This window comes from Centruroides vittatus, unplaced genomic scaffold (assembly GCF_030686945.1).
Source record: "Centruroides vittatus isolate TY-2023 unplaced genomic scaffold, ASM3068694v2 contig_824, whole genome shotgun sequence".
In the NCBI taxonomy this organism is placed as follows: Eukaryota; Metazoa; Arthropoda; class Arachnida; order Scorpiones; family Buthidae; genus Centruroides; species Centruroides vittatus.
The window spans coordinates 109,983-123,894 of NW_027122537.1; the positions used below are offsets into that span (position 1 = coordinate 109,983).

The window sequence follows — 13,912 nt, forward strand, 5'->3', positions numbered from 1 at the left end:
CAGAAAAGGCCTTTTCCTGCTCAGAGAGCACTAAGAGGCCCAGGGAAGCCTAGGCATAGTTGGTACATGAGAATCATTATGATGGCACAAAGAAGGGACAGCAGGTGAAGCGACATACCCTATTCCAATATTAGAGTTGGAACAGAGCATACGACACCCACATAAACACACACAAATAACAAGAAACATATACACACATCTAAATATAACAAGTATACGAAAAAATATATTACCAAGATAGACCCTGTAGAAGCACTAAATAGCCCAGCCAGGAACAGTGACAGTATGCTGCAGCCAGCAGAAAGAGTTTTATTGGGGACCGCAATGACTAGCACACTGAATAAAGCAATCCTTTAGTAAGTTAAAACCCTCAACGTCCTCTACTAAAGCGTGGAGAGGAGCCGGCCAGACCTGCAACCGGTCGCAAAGGAAGGTGATCAATTTTCTTCAACAGATATCAAAAAGGCTACAGTCATACAAGATATGCTCAATAGTGTCCGGAACCTGGCAACCACAGTTACAATTTGGGTTATTTATGATCTTGAATCTATAAAGATAGCTATTTAGTTTACCATGCTGCGTTAATAAAGTTGTAGTGAAATGGTCATGATGCTCCCAATTAATTCCAACTGACAGTAGGAAGAAGCTATGCAGACACAAATGGTGCTAATGGCACTATTTGTGTCTGCTTGCCATCTGGAGTCCCACAACTGAATTGAACTCTGCCGAAGAATATGCTTAGCATGCCCTAAAGGAAGAATAGAATAGTCTATATTACTATTTAAATGTGCACTAGTAGCCAGAAGGTCAGCCAAGGCATTCCCTGGAAAAGCAGAGTGTGGCTTAATCCAAGAGGCCTTAGTGTTGTACAAGGCGATGCACTTTTTGAATAAGTTGTAGATGTCTAAACTTAGCTTGGTGGATATCTTAGGCTTTTTTAAACAAGCCAATGCAGTCTGCGAATCAATGCAAAGTAACACATGGTTCAGCTTATTTTTAATTATGTAATTTAAAGCATGCCAGACAGCTAAAATTTCAGCCTGAACAATGGAACAATCCTGATGTAACTTAAAGTCTAAACAATGCAAAACTTGCATTCCTGACAGGAAAGCCACAGCTGCCCCCGTGCCGCGCTCAGACCTCGACCCATCAGTGAATATCTTAAGTGGATGGTGGTCAGCATAATCGATCAATGCACCTTCATGTGAATATGCAGGGTGAGGAAGCTGCTCCACACTAGCATGGATAGCATACTGAACACAATAATTATTAAGGTGCAATGTACCATCCCTCTTAATGTTAAAATAATCATAATGCTCTCTAAGCAGAAGATCCAATGGTAATTTATTAGCTAAAAGTAAAGTAGTTTCTCTTGAAATAGTCCTATATCCCTTAATTATTTTAATACAAATATGCCGTTGAAACTTTAAAAGCATATCCCTATTCTTTTGGTACTTGAGAGCGTCCCCCCATATCCCTACAGCATATCCTAGATACGGTAGTACAGCTCCCTTGTAAATAACATCTAAAGTCTTAGAAGCAAGTCCCCATCGTAGGGTCGCAATTTCAAGATACCTGTTATAGTGTACTTACCAATTTTTGTTGTAGAGCATAGCTCAACTTGAATACTTTGTTTAGTAAAAATTTTCATACAAGTTGCAAGCAATTCTAATTTTCTTACCACTTATGTAAATTATCAATTATATATATATATTTCTTATAGCTCATTCATATTATCTGTATATGTAATATCAACATATTGTATTAAATTCAAGATTAAAGTTATTATGTGACAATAATTCTATTTCCATCATCAAAATTTAAATATAACTTTGAAAATAGCCCAAGCAATCTGTTTATTATTTATCTATATGCTTTTTTTCATAAAGTAAAGAAATTTAATAAAAAATAAATCTTTTTCGGAATATGTAGTTTATCCATTATTATTACACAGATTGAATGTTATTTAAAAGATTCAGACAAAATAATTCAGTCTCAATAAAGTGAGTTGAATATAGTATATAACAGATATAGCCGAACTGCAACTCATGTTTTGGCTTTTTCCAACAGTACATACAACGGTAAAGTAATGGCTATCAAACTAACATGCAATTATCAACAAATATTTTCATACATCAGATAGTGCTTTGCTAAACAGGAAGTGATGTCACATTTTTTAAAATCATTTATAACTCCAAATGAATGCTTCAAATCAAAAAATGGCCCTAGAGTTTTTGACTCAAAATTAGACCCTCTACAATCCCTAAAACTTTTTACACACCTTTCTGTTATGCCCTGTATACTGTAGTAACCCCTGGCATATAGCAACAATGATTGTTTTCCCAGTGACTATATTGTCATTTTTAAAGCTGTTCATAATTTTAAAATTTTATTTTATTATTATAATTTTAATCCTGGTATGGTTTTATTGATCTAAAACATTACTGTTATATGCATTAAAAATTGACAAAACATTACTGTTATGTCAATTTTTCTAACTTCTAATAAAGAATTTGCATGTGTTTTAAAAGCTGGTATAGTGACTGCTGTTCTTCAGCCATTAGAAAAAAATAACTCTTTAGAGTTATTTCTTCTAAATGGCTAAAAAATATTTGAATAAATCAGCTGATATTTAGACAAATTAAAAATAAAATTATTATTAAATAATTAGTTTTAAATATAAGAAAACAAAATGCAGTAGACTCTTGATTTAGAAGGTTAATTGAGAAGGGATATCTGCTATTGCCAAAAGTCTGTTAAATCGATTGTTTTAAAAACATATACAGGTACTCCTCACTTTACAACCTATCTGCTTAACGACCAATCAAGTTTCGACCTGCAATTCGAGGAATCCCCTTTCTCAGCTTGAGTGTCAGTCAGTGGCGAATGGTGACATGCACATTAAGCATACTATAATAGTCTTTTTATGAATAAATTTGAAGTTTGTTGCATAATTTGTATAATTTTACAATGATCCTACATTCCCGGCGCAAGTTCCTCGCTTATCGACCAATTCGCTTAACGATGTAGTCGTCAGAATGGAACTCAGTCGTAAAGTGAGGAGTACCTGTATTAATAACAGACTTAAAATGCGGAAAATGTATTAAAATATTATTATAATGTGTAAATATGAGTAAAATAACACTGTAATGTACATTAGTAATTTATACTGATTGACCTATTGATCCAACCTTTTATACAGTCTATTAGCAAATAAAAAGATTTTAAACTTTTCCTATATGACAGAAAATTTTTATCCATTAAATCAAAAGTCTAATGTATTTAAAAGTTACCATAAGTTTGAGAATGAAAGCATATTTATTTTTGTAAAATAACTAATTTACAAATATCAAACTAAAAACTACTTAATAATTACCTTGTGCAAGTCTAACCATACTTTCAAGTAATCTAATTGTAGTTCTAGCAGCATTACGGTTTTCTGTATTACGCTGACATTGATAATATTTCTGAAGTATTCTATTAGAAAATAATAAACTTTAATTGCTTGATTTTAGAAATTAAAAACTGAAATTTCAATCTAACAGCATCATAAGTAAACTATTTCTATTTAAAATTATTTTTAAAAAATAAAAATTTTAAGTATCTTGATTTTCTTATTTATTCAAATAAAAATACTGTAATAAAAAAAAATATATCCTATGACAGTTCCTCTAAGATACATTATGACATTATGGAACCTTTCAAATGAGTGTAATGAAACAACCAATCTTTTTAGCTCATTCCAGATATAAACTATCTATCTTAAAGAAATTCTATGTATTTAGATATAAAAAATTAACAAAAAATAATTTTATGTATAACTTAATATAAATTATTTAAATTTTAAGCTTTATTGTTACACAAGCAATTAATGTTACAATATTACTATATATCATTTCAACTCTCATTAACAAATAAACAAAGGAAGAAAAATACAATAAAATATTGCCAATTTTGGTAATGAGGACACCATCATATTATATTTTGTCTTAATGTACAATACCTCTTCAGAAACAAGTTTAATTTGGGTAATTTATAAATTTATTTATTTATTATTTTTTTGATTTCACAACTTTGGCTGAAATTTTTATGAAATTTTCACAAACATAGTAATACATATCAGAAAGTGTTGTTCTACTTTTTCATACATCTACAACTACTCTGTCATTGGGCTGCAAGTTGAAAAAAATGTAGACCTATAAATTCCTACCATCAGCCATCTGTCTGTCCTCTCTTAATCCGAGAATGGAGTTAGATAGATAAAATCCAAGAACATATATGGAAAGCTTAGGGGCAGGAGGCCTCAATTAACTATATACAAATTTCCAATGCAAACCAGAAGTCATGTTATTTCAATTCAAAAATTTTCCCCTGAAAGAAGTTAGATAGATGACCAGCATGACTATTCTAACAGAAAAAAGTATGATGTACAGGGGCAAGACACTGCTACTTTGAAGGTGGCGAGCATATATTTTAAATTAAATAAATTAAAAATATAATTAAAAGTTGCAGTCCAGATTGTGATGTTGTCACAATAAATAATTGCTCATTCAATAAAAGTTAAAAAAATTATGTATAATTATAAAACAAATTATTTTGTGAAATTTGATGAAAATGATTTTAAGTATTTATATAATTTTTAAATTAAATGAAAACTATATAATGGATGACATCAAAGATTTTTTGCTGACTGAAAAATGTAGACACCTGCACAATTGTAAAAAACAGAAAAATTATTTTTTTATCAATAAAGTCAAACCTCAGGTTACAAACACCCCTGTTCACAAACAAAATTTCAAATGCCATATTTGCTCTGGTTGCAGTATGATAACTCAGTTTTTGAACAAGCTATTTGGCAGAGCTGGCCACCAGAGCTGATCAACTTCCTACACTTTTTATTTTAAAGAAAGTCAACGGTCTGACCAGTGGTGATATTCAAAATATTTAACAAGGGGTTCGCTAGCAGAAAATTTTTCCCTGGCAATCACTGACAAACGAAATGGAAGTTTTGGCTAGAAATAAATACAATACCTTTTCTTGCAAACATTTATGTAACAATCAGTGGCGTATTTGGAACGTAACGAGCCCTGGTGAAGAGCAGGTAATGATGGTATTTTGTTGCTATCGACCTATTTTATTTTTTTATTTTTTTTTTAGGCAGAGAAATTCTTCACCGCGAAATGGCACTACTCGAAATAGACAGATGTCATCATCTCTTGAGATACATTATCCTTTTTCTTTCGCTGTCCGTAGCCCGACACGTGTTCCATAGCCATCTTTTATTATCTCGCGCGCGTGGCATTCTGGGATCTCTCTTATGTCTGGATCTACTTTCAAGAACTCTCTTGAATTGATCGCGATTAAACCTCGTTTCGGTCGAGATTGAAACGGTCCAGAGAGACCGCACCAAGACATAGTCCCTGATCTTGCTCACAATCTAGATTGAAATGCTCGGTGCAAACGGGGTATAAGGCCCTAGTTTAGTAGTATTACAGAGTATAATACACATATTTTAATATATTTTTTTAAAAAAAAAACAAACCCACTGAGAAATGTTCCGTGTGTTTAACAAGGTTCGGGAAACTGAAAATTTTAACAACGGGTTCGGGCGAACCCATTCGGAAAACTGAAAATTTTAACAACGGGTTCGGTCGAACCTGTGCGAACCCGCCGAATATCACCACTGGGTCTGACCAATCCAACAGGACTACTGATTTAGAAGTTAGTGGTGCAGAGATCATCTCGCATTATTAGATGTTGCAACACGAACCATTGATGATGTAGTTATTCAAATTATATTTCAATGTGCATGTGAGTAAGATACTACTTCTGTTTTTCAGTATGCATTGCAATTCAATTCAAATTAAATAAAAACTGCATTAATTGACATTTGCATAATATAAATGACATCCACAAATCTGTGTATAAAGATGCTTAACACAAATTAAATAACAAAACTTTATCAATAAATATCAAATCAAGTATTAACACTAGGTAACCAGTTAATTAAAACTAAAAATAATCAAATAATAATTAAAACTCTGGTTCTTATAACAAAAACAAAAACAAAATTAATTAATTAATTTAAACTAAAATTGAAATCAAATCAATTGAAACATAATATTTCAGAAAGTGTGAATAAAGTATTTGTTGTCCAACTTACCAGGTGTATAAGCTTAAATCCGCTGTTTTTTAGTCAGAAAAAAATACGTTTTTTTCATAGCAAGCAAAAACAAATTTATTCAAAGTACTTTCCCTGACTAGCGACACATTTTTTCCATCTCTCGGGCAATGTGTGGATACCATGCCAAAAAAATTCTTTTTCTTTCAAGGCAAACCACTCATCAAGCCATTTCTGGACATTTTCGTAAGAATCGAAGTGGCGCTCAGCGAGCGCGTGGCCCATTGATGAAAATAAGTGATAGTCAGAAGGGGCCAGGTCTGGTGAATAAGTGGGATGGGGTAGCACCTCCCAGTCGAGTGTCTCCAAGTAGTTTCGGACCAATGTTGACGAGTGCGATGGTGCATTGTCGTGGAGGAAAATCAGCTTGTTGTGTCTTTGCTGATAATCTGGCCTTTTTTCACACAAGAGCATGGTGCAATTTGATCAGTTGTTGGTAGTAGCGGTGGGCATTGACAGTTTCACCAGGTTTCAACAGCTCATAGTAGACAATACCCTGCTGATCCCACCAAACGCACAGCATCATCTTCCGTCCAAAGCGATTTGGTCTTGGGGAAGATGTTGATGGTTTGCCCGGATCAACCCACGATTTCTTGCGTTTAGGATTCTCGAAATATATCCATTTTTCGTCACCAGTTAGAATCCGATGAAGAAACGACTTTCTTTTTTGTCTGGCGAGTAAGATTTCGCATGTGTTTTGGCGTCGCTCCATCTGCCTATCGTTCAATTCGTGCGGCACCCATTTTCCGATCTTTTGAATCTTTCCCATGGCACGTAGACGCATGGAAATGGCTGGTTGAGTAACACCCAGTTGCTCGGCAAGCATTTTTTGTGATTGGGTATCGTCCTCGTCCAAAAGAGCCTGCAATTGATGGTCTTCAACCTTCCTGGGCCGATTTTCACGCTTCTTGTCGCTCAGGTCAAAATTGCCGTCTTTGAACTGACGAAACCAATCTCTGCACGTGGTTTCCGATAAAGCACTGTCGCCATAGGCCTCCACAAGCATTCAATGAGCTTCGGCAGCCGATTTCTTCAAATTGAAGCAGAAAACCAGAGCTTCCCGCATATGCTGTTTTTCTGGCACAAAACTAGGCATGATTACCAAAGGAAAAATGTATGATGTCGTATGAAATCGCTGATGATGTGCACTGATTAATGTTGACAAATGTCAAAATCATCGAAAAAAAAATATGGCGTCTCCACGGTAGCTTAATACGCTTACTAACGCCATCTATTAGCAAACAGCGGATTTAAGCTTATACACCTGGTAATTGATTAGGTTATATTTCATCCAGGCAGAGTCAAGTCTCTATTTATACTGGTTTTTTGTAAAGTGATGGTTTCAGTTTGATGATGGAACATTTTGCTTTATATATATATATATGTAAAATGAATATATAGATGATATTATATTATATATATTATTATGTTGCATTTGTATGAATGAAATACAGCTAAAAAGGTATAAAAAGAAAAAAAAGGTTTTGTTTTGGGAGTTAGAAATGGATTAATCCATTTTATATTGTTTCTTATGGGAAAATTTGTTTCAGTTTGAGAACAACTTTTAGGAATGAATTAAGTTCATAAACCATGGTTTGACTGTAATTTGATGATTTCAATCTTAAAACTATAACAGTTCAAACAACTTATAGATTACAACTTTTCAATCAGGGAATCATTTAAAACTTTAGATTACAATACAGAAAGCTTATGATATAAACAATATTTCATGTTTTTGAAGATGAAACATGTGAATTTGAAGTAGATCTGCTAGATACAATGCAAATGATTTACAAAGCTTGAAATGAAGTTTCACAAAGCACCACTGCAAATTGCTTTACAAGATCAGGTTTTGATCAAAAATTTCTTGATGCTTTGAACAAATTAAAATTTCCATCATGATCTCTTAATTTTATCAAAGAATATGGGACCAATCTCATTACAGCAATAAATGATGAAAAAGTGTCATTTAAAGATTTTTGTTGACATTGATGATGACCTAGCTGTTTGGGAACACTTACCTGAAGATAATATCATTCCTGATGTAAAGAACCAAGTGCAAGAAATAAGAAATGAAGCTTATTTGATCTTCCCTCCCACTTCAAATTATTAAGAGAGTATTATTAATAAATAAATATAAAAAATTTAAAGTTGAATGTATAATTACAGTCTCTTCTGTTATTACATGTATTTCTAATGCACAGATTTGTTTATAAATAATAGATAAATAGGTAAATAAAATCACAAAATACATCATATTAGCTCATATGTGATTCTTTACAAAGTGACTATGCTTTATGCTACTAAATAACACTAGATGAATACAAAATACACCACTAGATAAACTTAGTAACCTGCAGGGATACACAAAATCTACATACACATCATCTCTCTTATCCCAGTTTACTCACATGCATTGCCCTACAGGTGTGTATTGCACTATTCTTCTGAATTTGTATATTTTTCTTAATGAAAGTATCCCAAATGTGAGTGTCCTCATTGTAAAAATCCAAGCACTGAAAAACAAAGACTTCTGAGTGTTGAGAAGAAGCTTGAAATAATAAAATGCTTCATAAGATATTTGTATAAGTTTTCAACATATTGCCCTTAAATCTGTTTTTCTCATAAGCCCTGTTATATTAATTTGCTAAAATTCCAAAACATCATTTAACTGAAAGATTTTTTTTTAACATCGTAAGGGAAGTAAAAATGGAACATTGCTTAAAAGTTTTCTGACATATCAGATTTGAATGCAAACATTTGTTATGGATGACATTTTAAACGTGAAAAAAATTAATTGATATTTTTGAAATTTTTGAAATATGCATATCAAACAACTTGTAATCCACAACCAATCCTGGCAGGCATATTACAAAAACATTAAAAGATTCTAATTAATTTTCTTCCAAGGTAAAGTATCACCAATAACCAATGTTCACATTCAAATCTGGTACACATCACAAGACTTTTAAACAACATTCCATTTTAATTTCCATTACAATGTTAAAAAAAACCTTTCAATTAAACAATCTTTCAAGTTCTGAATTTGAAGATTCAATCTGAAGATGAGATGAAAAACATCTCAAAAAGCATTTAATTAAGAAAATAATTCAAAGAAGACTTCTATATTTATGTAGCAAGATAAATTTTTTGTTGTTATACTATTGTATTTCTAAGCAAATAAGAGCATGCTCTTATGTGTGAGAATTTTCTTGTTTTCACATTTCTGAAACACATGTCCTGCTTCACTTATAAGAGCAAGCTCTTATATATGCCAGTTTGGCTTATATGAATACTGCACTGGTGTATCAATGTAAATTAGATATAAATATATTGACACAGTAACTATTCAGTGTATCAACTATCATTACTAAAAATAAAAAAATGCTTCTCATACTATAAAAGTTTTTAAAAATAGTGAGTTTTTTAGGTAATTCATAAATATTTTGACCCATCTATAAAAAGCATTCTCTTATACTCTAATATAAGAGTATACTCTTAAATGCACAAAAGTATGGTATATTTTGCAATATAAAATTTACTAGTATTTGGTGACAATCCAAAAACACTCAGAAATAAATTTTCTAATACAGAAAGTAATATCATATTCTAATAAATTAAACTGTACATGAAATTCAGTAAATCTTAAATAAAATCAGTTTACTAAAAAAATATTAAATTACCTGTTACTATCATCTGTTAATTTCGGTTTTAAAGTCTTGATTAAGCAAAAGTATGCTTTCATTTTTTCCAAGCCCCAAAGATCTTCATCATTAGGTTCAACTATATTTTATAAATTTGAAAATAATATTAATTAATATTAAACAATAACCATCAAAAATGTTGGCAACTCAGTATATTTAATAACCCACTAAAAACTTAACAACATATTGAAGATATTGAAACGTTTTGTAACAACTCCAAGATTTTGATTTCTATTATAAAAAATAAGAAAATTTCTAGTTTTTTTTTTAAATCAAAGCTTCTTTGATTTAATGTTTTTTGGGAATTTTATCTTATATTAAGAAGCTAAGTATACATAAAGCAAAAAAGAAAAAAAAATGTAAATAATATATCTTAAAAGAAACAATAAATATGTAAAAACTTATTACAATTTAAAAATAGCATAATTACAGTAGAGCGTTGTTTATCCAAAAGCCGGTCAACCGAAACATCGATTAACCGAAAGCTTTCCAGTCGGACTGTGTCATGCCAAATTGAATGTTTTTGATACTAGATTAACTTCTAAAGTATAATTTTTTGTTTTTATATTTTTCAATATATTTATTTTGTTTGTACAAAATAAAGAAATAATTTTTAACAATACAATAGCCTTGATTATTATTATAAAAATTTTCGTTAGGCTTAAAATCAACGAAAATTCAACACGAAGCAACACGCAACGGAGAAAAATTTCAACATCGGATAGGTTAATATATTTTTTCGTACATAATCGGTTATCCGAACAATCCCAATCCCCAATTGATTCGGATAAATGACGCTCTACTGTACTTCTAAATATGAACTATTGCAAAAAAAATCTTAAATTATTTTGAATTAAATGTTATCAATTCCAAATGATTTAAATAAAATAAGAAATTAATTTTTCTCTTGCATTTTTATAATGTGCAAGTTTAAGTTTAGCTTGAATATTAAATATAATAACCTAGTTCTAAGAATGATCATCTAAATATAATGGGAAACAAGAACAACTTGCTTTTCTGTTTTACTGCTTTTATGATTATTAAATGTTTCATTACAAGAAGTCCTTGAATTTTCTCCAATTTGGTCTAATTCACACAAACCAAAGTAAAAATATAAATAAATAAAACAGAAGTTTTTACATTAGTGTAAGTATGCCGACTTTTAGGTGGGGTCAATTAATCCTGCATCAGAATGAACCTAAGGGATGTTCATATTTGGGTTGCGGCAAAGGAGACAAATGATGACAAGTGTCTTACAAAGTTAAAAGGCCATTTATTTTGTCGAATTTATGCTTAAATTGATATTAGACAGTTCTCAAATCTCAGTGTTCCTTCAAAGTGGTGAGAGTTTCAGTTTATTAGTCATAGTCCCAAGGCAGACGAGAAAGGTTTGTTGGACAGAGCAGATGATCGGTGAAGATGCGGCAGCATCCTATGTGATCAATGGCAACACAACACAACTTAATGAGCACAACTTTTGGCTTAATCCAGAGGAAGACAGTCCTTCGATCTTGAATTACCGATTTTTATAGTTTTTCTCCCACTATCCATATTTCTGATTGGCCCCATGGCCCATTCATTACTTCCCAATTGGCTTCTCCTTTATTTCCAGGTGAAAACCAAGACCTTATCAGGTCACAAGAAAAGTCCAATTCGAGGCATCTATTTGACACCTTTTCATCGACTATGCCCGGAGATTGTTGATAGAACCATAAGCTCATAATTTAGCCCATTGTTTGTGATTTCTGTCATTTTGGAACTGTAACAATCATACATGATGTTTTTCTATCTATCAAATCTTTCCCCTTTTCTGAAATTTTTTTCCCAGATTGACTGTTTATGAGCTTGTATCAGAGTTCTACCTTTCCTGATCAACATTCCATCTGATCTGTTAAGTCATTTATTTTCACGTTGCATTTGTTTGACAGTTACAGTTTTTTTCCTCTCCTCTCCCTTACATAACTAACATCACCTTTGATCTGACTCGACAATAACATTTTTGTTCCTAATTAATTTGAAATTAAATTTTTGTTTTGACCCTTTTTGGAACATCACATTAGTTTCATATGCTTACTAAATATTAAAAAGTATTTAAAATTAAGAAAAATATTTAACTGAAAGTATTTGTATGATAAAAAATTAAGCCTCTAGTAATTTATTTTATTCTACAAAAATATTCATTAGCAATTTTAAATATCTATCCATAACAAATTGCAAAAACAAATGAAGTAAGTAATGGAGAGACTTTTAAATAAAGGAAAACAAATATTAACCTAACTTATTAATTTAACTTACTTAATGGACTTTTATCTTCTAAAATAAAAGATGAAACCATATTATCCCAATCTTCATTACGAGTATCTAACAATACAAGAACCAAATCAAAGCGACTCAATAATGGGCTTGCTAATGCAACATTTACACTAAGGGGCTGAATGAAAGAAAGATGTAAATATTAGCATGATTTGAAAAGCTTATTTCTAATTTCACATTTTATGCTAAAAATTTACCTGATTAACATCATAACGTCCTTTAGGATTAGTAGCAGCTAAAACTGAACATCGTGTATTCAATTTACAAACTAATCCTGCCTAAAATAAAAAATTTTCATCATTGCATTAATGTGAAAACCCATTACAAAATACATTACATTATTAAAAATTTTATTAATTATCAAAATAAATTTTGATAAATAGTATTAATATTAAGTTCTGTAAAACTACAATTTTCATACTTATACAGTGGAACCTCGCTTAATGAGCATAATTCGTTCCAGAGTCTTACTCGTAATGCGAAACACTCGTTAAGCGAAACAATTTTTCCCATAGAAATTAATGTAAAATACAATAATGCGTTCCATGCCGAAAAAATGATCAAATGTTTTATGTATAACGTTTATTCAAAAAAAATTGTACAATATACACTGTTAAGGAACGTGAATCATCATCATCTTTTCTTCTAGAGAGGAATGAACCATCCTGGAATGAGAATTCAATTTGCAGAAACAAAATATGTTTGATAAACACTCCAAACAATATGCCAAATTCTTGGGTTATGTAAATGCTATAATTAAATATTAGAAATTAATTAATTTGACTAAGTTAGGCAGTTATGTTTCCATCTTGTATTAAATTTAATAATTATAAATAGTTAATTTTTAATTCAGACATTTCTAAAATTTAATTTGGAATCGGTCATTACATTTAATGACCCAAGAATTTGGCATATCGTTTGGTGTGTTTATTATATAACGGGCTATGGTTGTTGATACTTATAAGTAATGTGTGTGAACACAAGTTTGGATAAATATGTGATCACAAGCAACACTAAGATGCTAGCGGAACGAGTGCTAAACACAGACCAAGGGAGCATGCCGCATGTGCACAATTCGGGATTTCCCCTCTCTTCTTCACTTGTTATGCAAAACATCGCTTGTTAAGCAAGGCAAATTTTTACAATTTGTTTTGCTCATTATGCAAAATACTTGTTGTGCGAGGTGCTCGTTAAGCGAGGTTCCACTGTATTTTGTAAATATTCCCTTAATGTTTCAAACTACTTTTTAAATTTGTTATTTACTTTACATTTCCACAGTAATAGAATATTATGTTCAATATGATGGTTTCCTGATATTAACTGAAGTAATTTGAAAGTACTCAAAGTTTTATAATCTAATATTTTACTCCTTTAAAAAATTTTGTTTTGAATAGTATTATTATTTGTAATAATACTATCCATTATTATTCATATAAAATACTTATTGATATAATCAGACTGGACTTTCATCTGTTATTAAGAGAATTATTTAATTCACTAAAAAATAAAATCAAAAAAATCTTCAGTGAATATTACTATTCATAAAATAATATTAGCATTTATCATATATAAATTACATACTGTAGTACATAAATATTAGCAAATACTATATAGCTTGCAGGATATTACTAAAATGAACATAAAATGTCACATACGTTACCAACACCTCTAACATTCCATTGAAAACAAGTCATTTAAGTTCTAGTTCAATTAC

The 13,912-nt window shown here is 31.1% G+C and overlaps 1 protein-coding gene across 1 annotated transcript in view; it reads right to left on the minus strand.

Annotated features, from left to right (window-relative positions):
* Positions 1-13,912, minus strand: part of LOC136982361 (DNA helicase MCM9-like) — a 52,006-nt gene that overhangs the window by 7,664 nt on the left and 30,430 nt on the right. Inside the window, exons 12-15 of the mRNA XM_067278834.1 lie at positions 12,396-12,476; positions 12,181-12,316; positions 9,865-9,964; positions 3,377-3,477 (exon numbers count right to left, since the gene is read on the minus strand). Coding sequence (XP_067134935.1) covers positions 3,377-3,477; positions 9,865-9,964; positions 12,181-12,316; positions 12,396-12,476 — 418 coding nt within the window. The remainder of the gene's footprint in view (positions 1-3,376; positions 3,478-9,864; positions 9,965-12,180; positions 12,317-12,395; positions 12,477-13,912) is intronic.